Raw genomic sequence first — 12120 nt, 5'->3', positions numbered from 1 at the left:
ATTGAGTTATTATTTGAACAAAAGCAGGCCAGAAAAAACTTGTATTGCATATTGTAATAGATTTTTTCAAAGCAAATATATATAAGCATGATATGAATTTAGCAAATTTTACTATCTACCATTACAAACACGTCTAGACCTATAGGACGCCACGTTTGACATCTTGAAACGGTGGCATGGACATGCAGATTCCTATGTGTGCATTAATTTTGAGAAAACGTGATAGTAATTATTTCACCTTCTACTCTGGTCTCTCATTTCTAAGTCCTGAAAAGCGGGTTCTTTGTTTTTGTGGACCTTGAAGTTTGATGCTGCAATGCTTGTGTATCGGAAGTCTCGTAAATGTAAATTCTGCTATCTCAGTTTCGATGGCAGGACCGGCAGAGAAACACGCTTGCGACCTCAGTGTAAGTTGGCACGTCCGATTCGACCTTGGTTCAAACTAGTCACAGATAGCGCCATTAGTTCCACTCGGTCGATAGCTTGGTTAGATCTAGTCTTATTCAGGAATCTACTGGTCATGCACTCTATAAAAATATTCATCTCACATGAAACTGGAAGAAGTCATTTGTGGCGTGCGTTCTCATTGAAGAGATCGTATGCAACTAACACTTGGACGTTATCTATGTTAACTTCATAGTATATAGTGAGTGTGAAGGCATTACGATTACTACGTGGCAACAGGCTCAATAGGTCTTGCCGATATTTCCGATATTTTTTAATCTACACCTTCGACTTCGCTTTCTACACCCAGCGTCCCCTATTACGAGTCAGTTCCCGGTACATCAATTGCGGTAACCGTTTGATTTCTTTTCTTCTTTTTCTCCCGTGGATGTGAGTTGTGACCAGGACGGCAATTCCGACAAGAACTACTGAGAGCATTATCCACCCTCCAACCTGCAATAAATGAGATCAAGACACGAATATCTTTGTATATGAAGCGTATTGAAGCTTATTAACATGGGAACACTCGTGTTAATAAGTGATCAGAGGATCAGAGAAGTGATCAGAGTGATTCAGTGATCAGAGGGGTCAGATCACTGAATAAAAAGCCATTTTTGTTACTTTTTGATAATATGAGTCTGTCGCGCTTTTGGAAACAAACATCTTATGGAGATGGCTTGCATGGGTAAATTGATGAAAAAAAATTGCAATGTCGTAAGTAATCCACCCAGAACTGTCTGAGGCTTCCATAAGACTCCGTGAAATTTACTGCCCAACCGATTAACGTTAACTAAGTTTTAAAATATTAATTAACAATTGAAGGTTTTTTCTGTTGTTTATACACAACAACTTTGAAGCGAAATTTGAAGCTTTGTCATTCAGTTTATGCTAATATGCTCTTAGCTTAAAAGCTCTTGTCAGATCATAAGTGTGCGCTTGCATATTATTATTTCCCCACCGACTGATGATAATAAGCAAAGAAAGCCAAAAAACAGACGCAAAATAGAAAACATAAATAGGACTATCCTCGTTTGAAATGCCATTTGATGCGGTCTCTTCTTTGCGCTTTTGACATATATTCTGAGTTTCTACTGTATGGCTTTTTGTATGTACATTTTAACAAATTGATTCTTTGATGAAGAATTAGAGGAAATAACTTTAGGTTTCCAGTATTTTACCATGAAATGCTTTCTGAACTTCTATATACATAATTCAAATTCTGAAATCAATTCCGTATGAGTAATTCTACCGGTGAAATGCTTCAAACGCTCACCCTTTAAGTTATTTATTATATTCAGGAAAATCATTGGCGTTGTTGACGGTCTTATTCCTCTGCATTCGCCATATCAGTTTCAAACCAATTACTATTACGGTTATTATCCGACGATGAGCTGCAAATGATTATTTAATGGTTATTTGCGAAAATGACGTTTTGGATGAAATATTGAAAGCGTTGTTCGCCTCTTTCCTGTTTTGCTTGTAAATCTAAAATAGCTTTCAAAACTAAAACCAATGCCTTGAAATATGAGAATACTGTACTTATATATAAATAATTAGGATTCAGATGAGCAGTACCGCTATACGTACGTGCATTGTATTAACACTTACATTAAGATAAAAGTCGACCCATCGAGTTACGTATGTATTGCACGATTTTTCACCAACGTTTCCCGCAGAACAGCCGTCGATGGCAGAATTCTCGCTTTTGTGGGGATAACCAGATGAATTTGACGGGAAAATAGTGGTGAAATTCCTTGAGTAGGATACTACGCGAGATGGTTGAACCGAAGAATGAAGTCTACTTGCCCCTGGAAGAACCGTTATGGACGAGACGACATGTGAGGCCAAAGAATAGACATGCACACTTTGCTTCGTTGTCCGTGGTTGCTTTGAATTTTTTGATGAAGCAGTTGCACTTTCTAGGATGGTTATTTGCGCAGTTGGCACGTGAAACGTTGAATAAATTGCTTCTGTTGTAAAGCTTGCAGCTGCTGTTTCTGAAGCAATGTCCTCTCGGTGACCGTACATCTTCATAGAACTTTTTACTTGAACGTCTAATGACGTTTTAATCGTCGCAGACGATATAACTTGGATTTCTTTGGCTTGAATTAATCCTTGATGATGGCTTCCAAGATACCCAGCCAGCGACAATAACATATACAGAACATGACTCTTCGAAGAAAACATGATGGCGTGGTGCTGCTGAAAAAAATCGTTGGTTTACTTTAGTTCTGCATCTGGTCGATCACCTACGCTTCTGAAGGGAGTAAAATTAATTCAGAGGTCAGTTACGATTCACATTACAGCTGTTTGCATCACTTCTGCAGCTTACTGTAGCAAAAAAAATTGTTTTTTGGTACTCGATTCTCGATTTGCATTTCGAAATATGTTTATAAATTCTTAAATAAACATTTCGTGATGTCCCGTAGACTGTCCTTCTATTGCAGCTGATATATCTCGTCCTTTTGATAAAACCATCAAAGTTCATTCGACACGCTGTCAAAATACCCTTAAAACTGTCTCTCTAATCTACTTGCGCATGGCAACACGCCAGGGGCCAGAAAAAATTAACAATATCTTGACTTACTGCTAACATTCAATATTAAAAACAACAATTAGACAACATGAATAATTGTACTCGGCAATCTGTGTTTTTAACACGATACTAACGTGATTTTGTATTCCGTTTGTAAAATAATCACATTAAATGGCGATGTTTATATTATTTTTAATGTAAACGCCATTTTGAACCAATGAGAGCACTTATTCACCTGCATGAATTAAACGAGAACCTCTGATTTATCAATTATATGTGCGTTTCCTACCAACCGGATTTAATCAATAGCAACGAACTTCGGCAAACGTTTTTGTTTGGATTAATTTCTATCTTCAAGGATAAAAATGCTTTCATTGTCTCCCATTAATTTCAGACTGTGACTGATCTTAAAATAAGGAAAAACGAAAATGAAAAAAAGATATCAATAATAAATTTGCGATAGGTTGATGTTACTGTTCCTAAGCTTTGCTTTAATTCGTATTGGCAGACCAACCTGGACTGTGGAGTATGCAGAGCACAAAAACACTCAGCCCAAAAATCTTGGCTTGAAACGTGCCAGCGTAATCATTTAGATCATCCCGCAACGCCATAACCAAATTGTTTTTCACCCCTGCAAATTTCTATTTCAAAGGCTTGCTGTTCTGTGAAAGGGTGATTTTCAGTTTCCTGCGGTGGCGGAGCTCGGTGGGCAATTCTCAATGCTGTTGGTAATTCTTCAAAAGACAGGATGGACGACTTTCCAAAGTCGCGTACGTATGTAATAAATTCATTAGCAAACTAGCGAAGATGGCGTACTATTCTATGCCTCTTCCATGGCTTATCAGTTAAATGAAGTCCCATGCGTTCGAAGAGAGTCGTAATTTTTAATAGTTGCGATATCCTGTAAGCATAATCATTTAAAAACTTAAAATGGTGATTTCTGAAACTGATGTTAACAAAAGGATGTAATATGGCAAAGTCTCTTAATGCATGCGGAGCTCTCTGGGTGCCTCTTTTCATCTTGGACCGATTTGTAAATAAAATTATAATATTCATAAGTGTTAGAGCTTTTTAGTCTCTTACGGTCCCCAGTCTCTTTTCTGCTCGATGTGTTATACTCAGGGACATCTCTTGAGATCGGTTGTAAAGCGTGACCCGTCAGTGGTTAATTCTCAATACAGGCGAGACAAACGTTTCGAAAACTAAATCACGTATATTTCTGAGACTTTTACCACTGTAAGATGATGAGTTACTCATGTCAGAAATGTAAAAAAAGGGGGGGGGGGGGGGAGGTCACCGACTTCGTTTTGGAGAGAACATGCTCGGAAGAACACTCTAAATCTAAAAAAATCGGACTCCGTTAGCGAATAAGGCCACAGTGTCTGTAAGCCCAAAAGTATTGCAATTAGATCTTTGAAGTGCAATGTTCTCTGCCAAATAATGTTTAAGTGGACCTATTGAGTGAATTTATATCAGTCAACTGGTGAGGTTCCTTAAAGAACAAGTTCGCATTTAGCGACCATAGTTTCACGCGCCTTGCAGCCGCAAGATGGCAGGATTCGATGTCCCGTGGACAGAAATCTTTAAATTTTTTTTTTTTTTTTTAACTTCCCACATCGATTTTTTGTTTATTTTTGGACAATGTGGAGAAAATTGTAAATAAAATCTCTTTCTGGAAAGAAAAGAATTGGTCACCGAACGTCCAAGGAGATCGTTAAATCCAGGCAAAGCTATGGCATCTGCCCTATCATTGTTCATTTTATTACTTACCGCGCGCTCTCATGCATGACGTAGCGTGTGAATTTGCGTGCGCAGTAAGGATGCGCCGAAACAATTAGCGCGAACGTCCTTAAATAAAACAAAACAAAACAATGGACTAAAGTCATTGACTGAAAACGGAGAATTGCCAGTGGTCTGAAAATTAAGGTTGCTTCAAATCAATAATCTTCTCTTACAACGTGCATATCCTTGTATGTTTTGATCGACTTATAATTGACGAAGACTTCATGGCAGATATATACTTTTGAAACACTCAATATGTTAAAAAGGGTCGCTGGGAATAATGAGAATGACTTGGTACTAGAAAATTCGTTGTTTTAATGTATTATTGTTTGAATGTGGATCTTTTGTAGTGACAGCTTTGCTTGTTCACCTATTTGTGGCATGCAATGGGTCTGTAGTTTTTGACTATGTTTCGCAGCCGTTCAAAGTGGTCACAAGCTCAAGAATTCGCGCGTATTAAATTTCCCACTTCACGTTACCTGCCAGTGATTTCCCTTTGTAGAAAAGAATCCCTCATTTATTTTTCTTGATTCCTTGTAGGCGGTGAGTTTCGAAAGGTGCAGAGAGAATTCAGACGTGGTAAAGCGTTACATTTGGTAGTCGTTTTATCGTTAGTAGCTGTTACATATTTCGCCGAATTGCTTTGCGGTGCAGGTGAAAAGAGCAAGACAAGTGGATAGCCATACATCATGAAAAATTAATCGGCGACAGTTGAGAACGCGCTGCCCCATTCATATTCACATGGAATAAACAAATAACTTTGTGGTTCTTTTGTAGCCGAATCACAAAACGGCGATGTATTCTAGCATAGCAAATGGACACGAAATCAAACGTTAAGTAGCTTTCGAGGACAAGGAAACATGCAATGTGGACGACACGTTAAGGACCCAAGTCATGGCGGTTCATTTAAGGACCATCTTTTGGATTGTTACCGTGATTTCACTGATTTGCATCGTCTTTTACGGAATGAACAATTTGCCCACGACAGTTTACTGCCCCACTACAGAGCGCAAGTAAGTGATGAAGATCTCCCTTGACATTTCTTTGTCAGGAGACCATCATGTGTTGCCATCCGCGAAATTATGGCTGGCTTGATTCTATCAAAGAGATAAAAAATAATATTGATGATTTCTACAGGTGTCGATCTCGATTCCATCGTTCATTTCATCTAATTATTATCCGTCATTTTTTTAGAAGGCATACTCACGCCAGTTGGGCTTTAATTAAAAAAAATTCTATTTTTAGTCGCCTTGATAAAATAATGTATAAGTTGAATGTCTTAACTTGTAAGTGAGGAGTTCGTAAATGGAACTTCGCTCGCAAATTAAGTCTATCGCCGCCAAATGTTTAGAGATACTTTTGTTAATTGTTTCCTGTTTCCTGCATAGTCGATCTGAAAGTCGTAGGTAACAGCTACTTTCGATTTTGCAAAACTTCGCCTCATCTCTCCCTCTTTAACCTTTTTTACTACTGAAATTGTATAAGGACTGGAGATTATATTTTCTTGATTTTGTGTTCCCTCATGACCATGTGACGGTAGGAAAACATAGCAAATATTACTGGTGCTTACGGACATCTTTTTGATGGTAATAATTCCTCTAAAATAAATCGACTGTATTGGTAGAAACATAAGGACAGATATAACTTTTGAGTAACTGTTTGCAATTGAGTAACAACTTTCGACGCCGGACTCTTGTTCAAATTCTATTTTGTTTAAGCTATTTTTTAATTTATTTGTTTAAACAGGATCACATCCACAAGAAATATAGAGTCCGAAACAGTTGACATCTTGCCTGCGAAAGTAAGGAATGTGATTCTTAAAAATCAATACTTTGTAAATATCACATCAGAGCAAGAAAGTCTTCACACCATTAAGAAGCACAAGCAAGCTTACAAGCAAACTTGTTCCCCGATTAATCATGTCCTATTTCTAAAGACGCACAAAACAGGTGGTAGCACCATAACGAATATTCTCAACAGGTATGGAGACTCCAAGAATTTGACTTTCGTGCTCCCGAGAAATAAACAGCTTTTCACGTTTCTGTGGCCTGCAAGATTCCGTGTCTCCTACACTGCACCTTTGTACAACTTTGGAGCCAACATCTTGTGCAATCACGCCAGGTTCAACAAAAGACCAATGAATTATTTATTTCCGAAAGATCGTAGTAGATATATCACAATTCTAAGGGACCCCGTTGCCCAATACGAATCCGTGTTCAACTTCATGCATTTTGCCAAGCCGCTGGGGTTTAAAGACGAGGAAGACCCCTTGGGAACATTTTTGAAATTTCCACCACCTTTCCAAGAAATTAAGCCACTAATGAAGGCCACTTTAGCCCTCCATTTGGTGCGGAATCCCATGCTTTTTGACCTGGGCTTGGACTTTCGATATTTCCAAAATAAAACTGCTGTAGATCGCTACATAGAGTTCTTAGACAATGAATTTGACCTAGTGATGATTTTAGAACATTTTGATGAATCACTTCTACTGTTGAAGCGACTGTTATGCTGGGAACTGAAAGACATTTTACATTTCAAGCTGAACGAGAGGCAAGATATTCAGAAACGGAAATTCATAAGTCAAGAAGTTAGAGAGGACATCAAGAGCTGGAACAAAGCGGATTTCATGCTTTATCAGCATTTCAATAGAACCTTCTGGAGAAAGATCAAAGCCCAGGGTCCAAGTTTTCAAAGGGAACTGAAGTTTTTTAGACGTAAAAAGGAAGCCTTGACAAGAGCCTGTCTGCAAAAGGGAAATTTCCTGGACGAAGCATATACTGGTGTTTACGTGAAGGGTTACTCCCTCAAGAAAAACGTACCAAAAAAGAAGAGAGTAATGTGTCAGAACATGATGAAAAATGAACTGTCATATGTGAAGTTCTTTAGAGAGAAAATGAGCAAGGAAGTTAGACACATCGAGGAACCAGAGGAGTATCTTGACGATCCTAGGAACGACTGGGAGGTAGCTAGTGACTTGGAGCACGATCCTATTCTGTCAGGAGAAGAGTCGTCCGCTGATTCGGCTCTGATTCTGCCAAGGCCAGCGTCCATTGAAGGAGTCAGGAAAAATTAATATCGAAAGCACTACCGTTGTTGGAGAAAACGTATCAGCTGGGAGCAAAGTCCATTCTCCGAGGAGACCACAATTTCCAACGTCATTCATTGATGTTCTTAAGCAACATCATGTGTTCTCCTCGCGTAGGCGCCATACCCGTGTGCAAATTTTCGGTTCAGTCGATCTTTTGATTTGGAAAGACCTTGACAGTGCAGAAAAAAAAAAAAAAAGAGAAGAAAAAAAACAGAAGGTCAGGAATAAGTCTTAGAAAGGTTCGCCATAATCGCGAGATTAAAGAAACTTTCTGCTCCTCTTAGCGAGTCCGTGTTTCTAAACATTCCTTTGTGAGATCAACAGGCTCAGTTTGATATTCGTTTCGTCTTTATAGGCCCTAATGTTCAGTTTTAGGAATTTTACAATGTAAAAAATATCATTTATTTGTTTATTCGTGTCTAATGGTCAAAATGCGGGGGGAAAGTGCATTTTACTAGTGGTAGGCACCATGATCCTTGCAGATGAACGTTTTTCGGTAAAAAAAAGTCTAAAAACTGACAAAGCTCCAAGAACTGCAATGATTTGCAACGAACGCAAACGACTCGTCGAGTATGTTTGATTCATTTGGCTGTGGACATGTTAGTTTTGTAGATTTTGCTTTTATTTGGTTGTCTAAAGAAAAAGCCTAATCAAAGCGGGGAATTTCAAAGGAACAAATTTGGCCAGAAGGGTTTAATTTTAACTAATTACTAGTAACTAACTAAGGATATAATTGACTGAATTGAAGTACGAGTGGTATAAAAAATGAAATGGAATATATTATTTCGAATATAGTTCCGAACATGTCGTTGATACTTCTTAAATTACGTCTTAAATTAAACACTGACGCCACTTCATGGCTAATTCGCCTATATCTGGCAATGCATCTATTTCTAGATATAGATAGTACAGGCATTCCTTGTCTGGAGTGATTTCACAGACCCTGTTCATAAATGGTGGCCAATTAAAAATTCTTTTGTAAGTGTGAAAATTAGCCCAACTAACCTCGTTTTTGATTTGATAAGTCAAAAGAATTTTTACTCTCAAACAAGGTTAGTTGGGCTAATTTAAATGCATATAAAAGAATTCTAAATTGGCAACCATTTATGAAGAGAGTCTATTGAAATGCACAATATGGCTTTTCTGCTTTAAATTACAGACCCTCGGTTTCGATACGGAAAAAAGTGCCGAGCGATAAAAGGAGGCTGTATTAGCAGGTTACAGAGGGTTAACAGCTGGAGTCTGGAGGGTCCAAAAAAAAAAATTGGCGGACAAATTTAAAATAAATTTTCAGGATATAGGTGGTTAAGAATTCAATGATTCCGTCTTATGGGAACACTTCGGTAACGGTCCGAGAGGCTAATGTTCAGTTACTCCATTTCTGTTCTGTAGCTATTTATTCTATACATCTATGCAACTGTCGGTAAATGAGTAAATAAATTTAAATTAAGGATGATTGAATTGTCTACAAGAAAATAAAATTTCTCAAGAATAAAAACAGTAATATTAAAAAAAAGAAAAATGAAATGACAAATATATAGCTCTTTCAAAATGCGACATCGGATTTTGGCGCGTTTAAACGCTTCACCTGAAAAGTTCTTGAAAGTAGAAGTCTGAGTTTTTTTTTTTTTCCCCGTCTTCTTCCGCGCGCACGATATTAGGTTTTATGAGTATACAAGGCGTTCGAACTCGCTTTATAATATTTTATTTCAATCTGAGTCACGTTCAGACCTAAAATCAATACAAATTGAGGGACAGTGTTTTTGCTTGTTGAGATTCGTAATGTGTCTTTTTTTCAGATTAAATCGCCATAAGCACGTTTTTGATGTTTGGTTTTCAGAAAACTTGCGATCTCTGCCACGTCGATAAGCTTTTTAAGGTTTTTCCACTTTTTCCGCTTTGCTAAACACCAGTTTGGTCACACGAATCTGGCCAATTTCGACTTTGTGAGAGCTTCAACCCACAGAATACGTGACAGTTGTCTTCTCCTTGGACGACGCATGTTCTTCATCCCTAGGTAGTGCGTGACGCCTAGAGCTGTGATTCCCGCCAAAACGATGCCCAGCATTAACCAGCCACCAATCTGCGAGGCAATCAAAAACTTAGCGTTAGTATTAGGGATATGATTCCCCCCAAACTTAAGCTTATATTGTTAAATTTGGAACATAATGGCAAACCCTTTTGGGGTGCTTTACGGGCAAGTTTGGAACAGAATTTTAATTAAACAATAAGTGTAATAGAAATATTTACCAGCAACGCCGGTAGGCATAGCTGATCGAGTTAAGACCATCAGCTGATTCATCAAATGTGAGGCCCCGGCCACACTACGCTGGAGGAATCTGAAAACGGAGGTTTCACTCTGAAAACCGGTCAATTTTTTTTCGTTCACATTACGCCCCAGGAATTTCGAAATCACATGATTACCGTGACTATGTCCATTGTACACTGTTTTCGAAAAGCCCCGTTTTCAAAATGTTTCCCTTCTACACAAAAGCGAAAAGCAGGCCTTTTCAAATTCCTCCAGTTTGAAGAGCGTTTTCGAAGAGCTGCGTTTTCGTGACGGATTAGTGTGGACAGTAGGCCTAACCATAGAAATAAAGCGGCGTTTTCAAACTTCTCCGGCGTAGTGTCGACGCTGCCTAAATCAAAACACATAAAAAAAATACACGAAAGACAAAACAGCGACAATAAAAAAAGAAGGCCCCAAAAGCAAAAGAAAAGAAAAAAGCAGCGTTGCAACAACAGAATGAAAACACGAAATACAGAAAAAAGAAACAAATAAACAGGCAATTCGAAAGAGAACATCACCCGGATTTCATACTTTTTTTAAACCAAAGTTGTAAGTTTGGATTGATTCTATATGTATTCAAAGCGAGATGTTGATTTAGCGAGGGAGATGAAAGTTTATGCTCATCCAATTACTTAACCGAGGAAACAAATTGTTATAAAACAATGTTAATTTAAATCTTCACGAGACATTGTTTTTGTGCAGGAGGTACTTCCCCTCATGCTGTTGTTGACAATATTAGAAAAACAAAAACACCATCAAGAAATTCGAAACCAGCAAAGAAGGTACCCAAGTGAAATAATATATATAAATAAGGATCATGGTCCATTTTAAGAAAAGAAAAATGTCCTCATAAAATGCACACTTCTAATGGAATAAATCAAGTTAGAAAAACCGTACAAATTACATATGGTTCGGTACGGTAAGAAACGAGTTTCGTTTGCAAGATAATGCCCCTTTCTCAAAACATTTCTAAAGTACGTAAAAGCGATCTATAAAGCAATCGTATATCTGACTATATTTCGCTTCAGAAAGAAATCAATTAATTCAAAAACACGCATGTAAAACATGGATGTAATTACTCACGCCCACAAAAATCGATTTATTAAAATCCAATATTCCAATTTTTTCTTCCCCGTAAACGCGGCGATAAATTTGCCAATTTTGAAGCTTTAAACCGTATATTCTCCTATTCAGAGTAGCCAACCTTTACAAGCTTATTACCATATAACGAAATTATAAACATGCTAGATTTAATTGTCCTCGAGAAACCTCCTTCGTATTAAACAACAGTTCAAGGCAGGCTGTTAATTTCATGACATACCAGGCTTTCTCATAACCACACAATCAAGTTTAATAATATTCTTCATACCTACCTTAAGATAAAATGAGGAATATTTATCGACATATCTTGGACAGTCTTCTTGTCGTTCACGGGAGCATCCATGTTTCTTCAAATACGTGTCGTTCGCATTTCTCCGATTTTCCACCGCAATTGATGGACACATTACTGTCGCACTAGAGGATGTTTGCGAAATCTCCAATGTGCTGAAATTCTGTTTCCTTTGGCGGGTGGTAGTAACAGCGTCAGTCAAGTTTTTGGATAAAATTTCCGCACATTTTGTGGCTTGAGGTGACGAAGTTGTGGAAGGAGTCGAAGAGAACAGGGTAACGAGTTGACTTAAAACGATTAAAATCAGTATTTCAAGATGATTTTGTTTGAGTCTAGCTCGTATGGATGCCATTAAAAGAAAACTCTTAGCGTTTCTTGTTCACCAAGGACATGAAGAAAAACAACTTTCAACGCCGATCCCAAACAAGTGTGTGACAGCTGGCAGCTTCCTCTGCCTCAAAAGCCGACCCTCAAATTGAACCCTTTTCAAAACACCTTTCTCGAAGCTCAGTTTTTCGAAATGTTACCGAGTGCTCGACGCTTAAGACACCTGAGGCAGTTGTGTTTCCGGATATTTCCAAATTCGAATA

At 38.1% G+C, this 12120-nt stretch overlaps 3 protein-coding genes across 5 annotated transcripts; 1 reads left to right on the top strand and 2 right to left on the bottom strand.

The window, feature by feature from the left end:
• Positions 1-46: 46 nt before the first annotated feature.
• LOC145500945 (uncharacterized) lies at positions 47-3370 on the bottom strand. The gene is made up of 2 exons (XM_081480512.1): positions 2053-3370; positions 47-897 (listed from the first exon to the last, which is right to left on the bottom strand). The coding sequence occupies exons 1-2, from the start codon at positions 2629-2631 to the stop codon at positions 745-747; spliced, it is 732 nt and encodes a 243-aa protein (XP_081336638.1). The 5' UTR covers positions 2632-3370; the 3' UTR covers positions 47-744.
• Positions 3371-3485: 115 nt separating this feature from the next.
• LOC145500821 (galactosylceramide sulfotransferase-like) lies at positions 3486-7870 on the top strand. Of its 3 annotated transcripts, none has more exons than XM_081480368.1 (3): positions 3486-3750; positions 5303-5775; positions 6509-7870. In XM_081480368.1, the coding sequence occupies exons 2-3, from the start codon at positions 5657-5659 to the stop codon at positions 7833-7835; spliced, it is 1446 nt and encodes a 481-aa protein (XP_081336494.1). In that variant the 5' UTR covers positions 3486-3750; positions 5303-5656; the 3' UTR covers positions 7836-7870. The 3 variants fall into 3 exon arrangements, with proteins under 3 accessions (XP_081336494.1, XP_081336497.1, XP_081336487.1); XM_081480371.1 differs by lacking the exon at positions 3486-3750 and adding an exon at positions 4266-4950; XM_081480361.1 differs by lacking the exon at positions 3486-3750 and having other exon boundaries at positions 4266-5775.
• A 1898-nt stretch (positions 7871-9768) lies between these two features.
• LOC145500853 (uncharacterized) lies at positions 9769-12071 on the bottom strand. The gene is made up of 2 exons (XM_081480389.1): positions 11514-12071; positions 9769-9933 (listed from the first exon to the last, which is right to left on the bottom strand). Exons 1-2 carry the CDS (start codon positions 11880-11882, stop codon positions 9769-9771), a joined length of 534 nt encoding a protein of 177 aa, XP_081336515.1. The 5' UTR covers positions 11883-12071.
• Between the last annotated feature and the right edge of the window lie 49 nt (positions 12072-12120).

Source organism: Orbicella franksi, chromosome 1 (genome assembly GCF_964199315.1).
Source record: "Orbicella franksi chromosome 1, jaOrbFran1.1, whole genome shotgun sequence".
NCBI classification, from domain to species: domain Eukaryota; kingdom Metazoa; phylum Cnidaria; class Anthozoa; order Scleractinia; family Merulinidae; genus Orbicella; species Orbicella franksi.
Note: the sequence above shows the minus strand (reverse complement) of the source record. Positions and strands in the feature narration are given on the sequence as shown.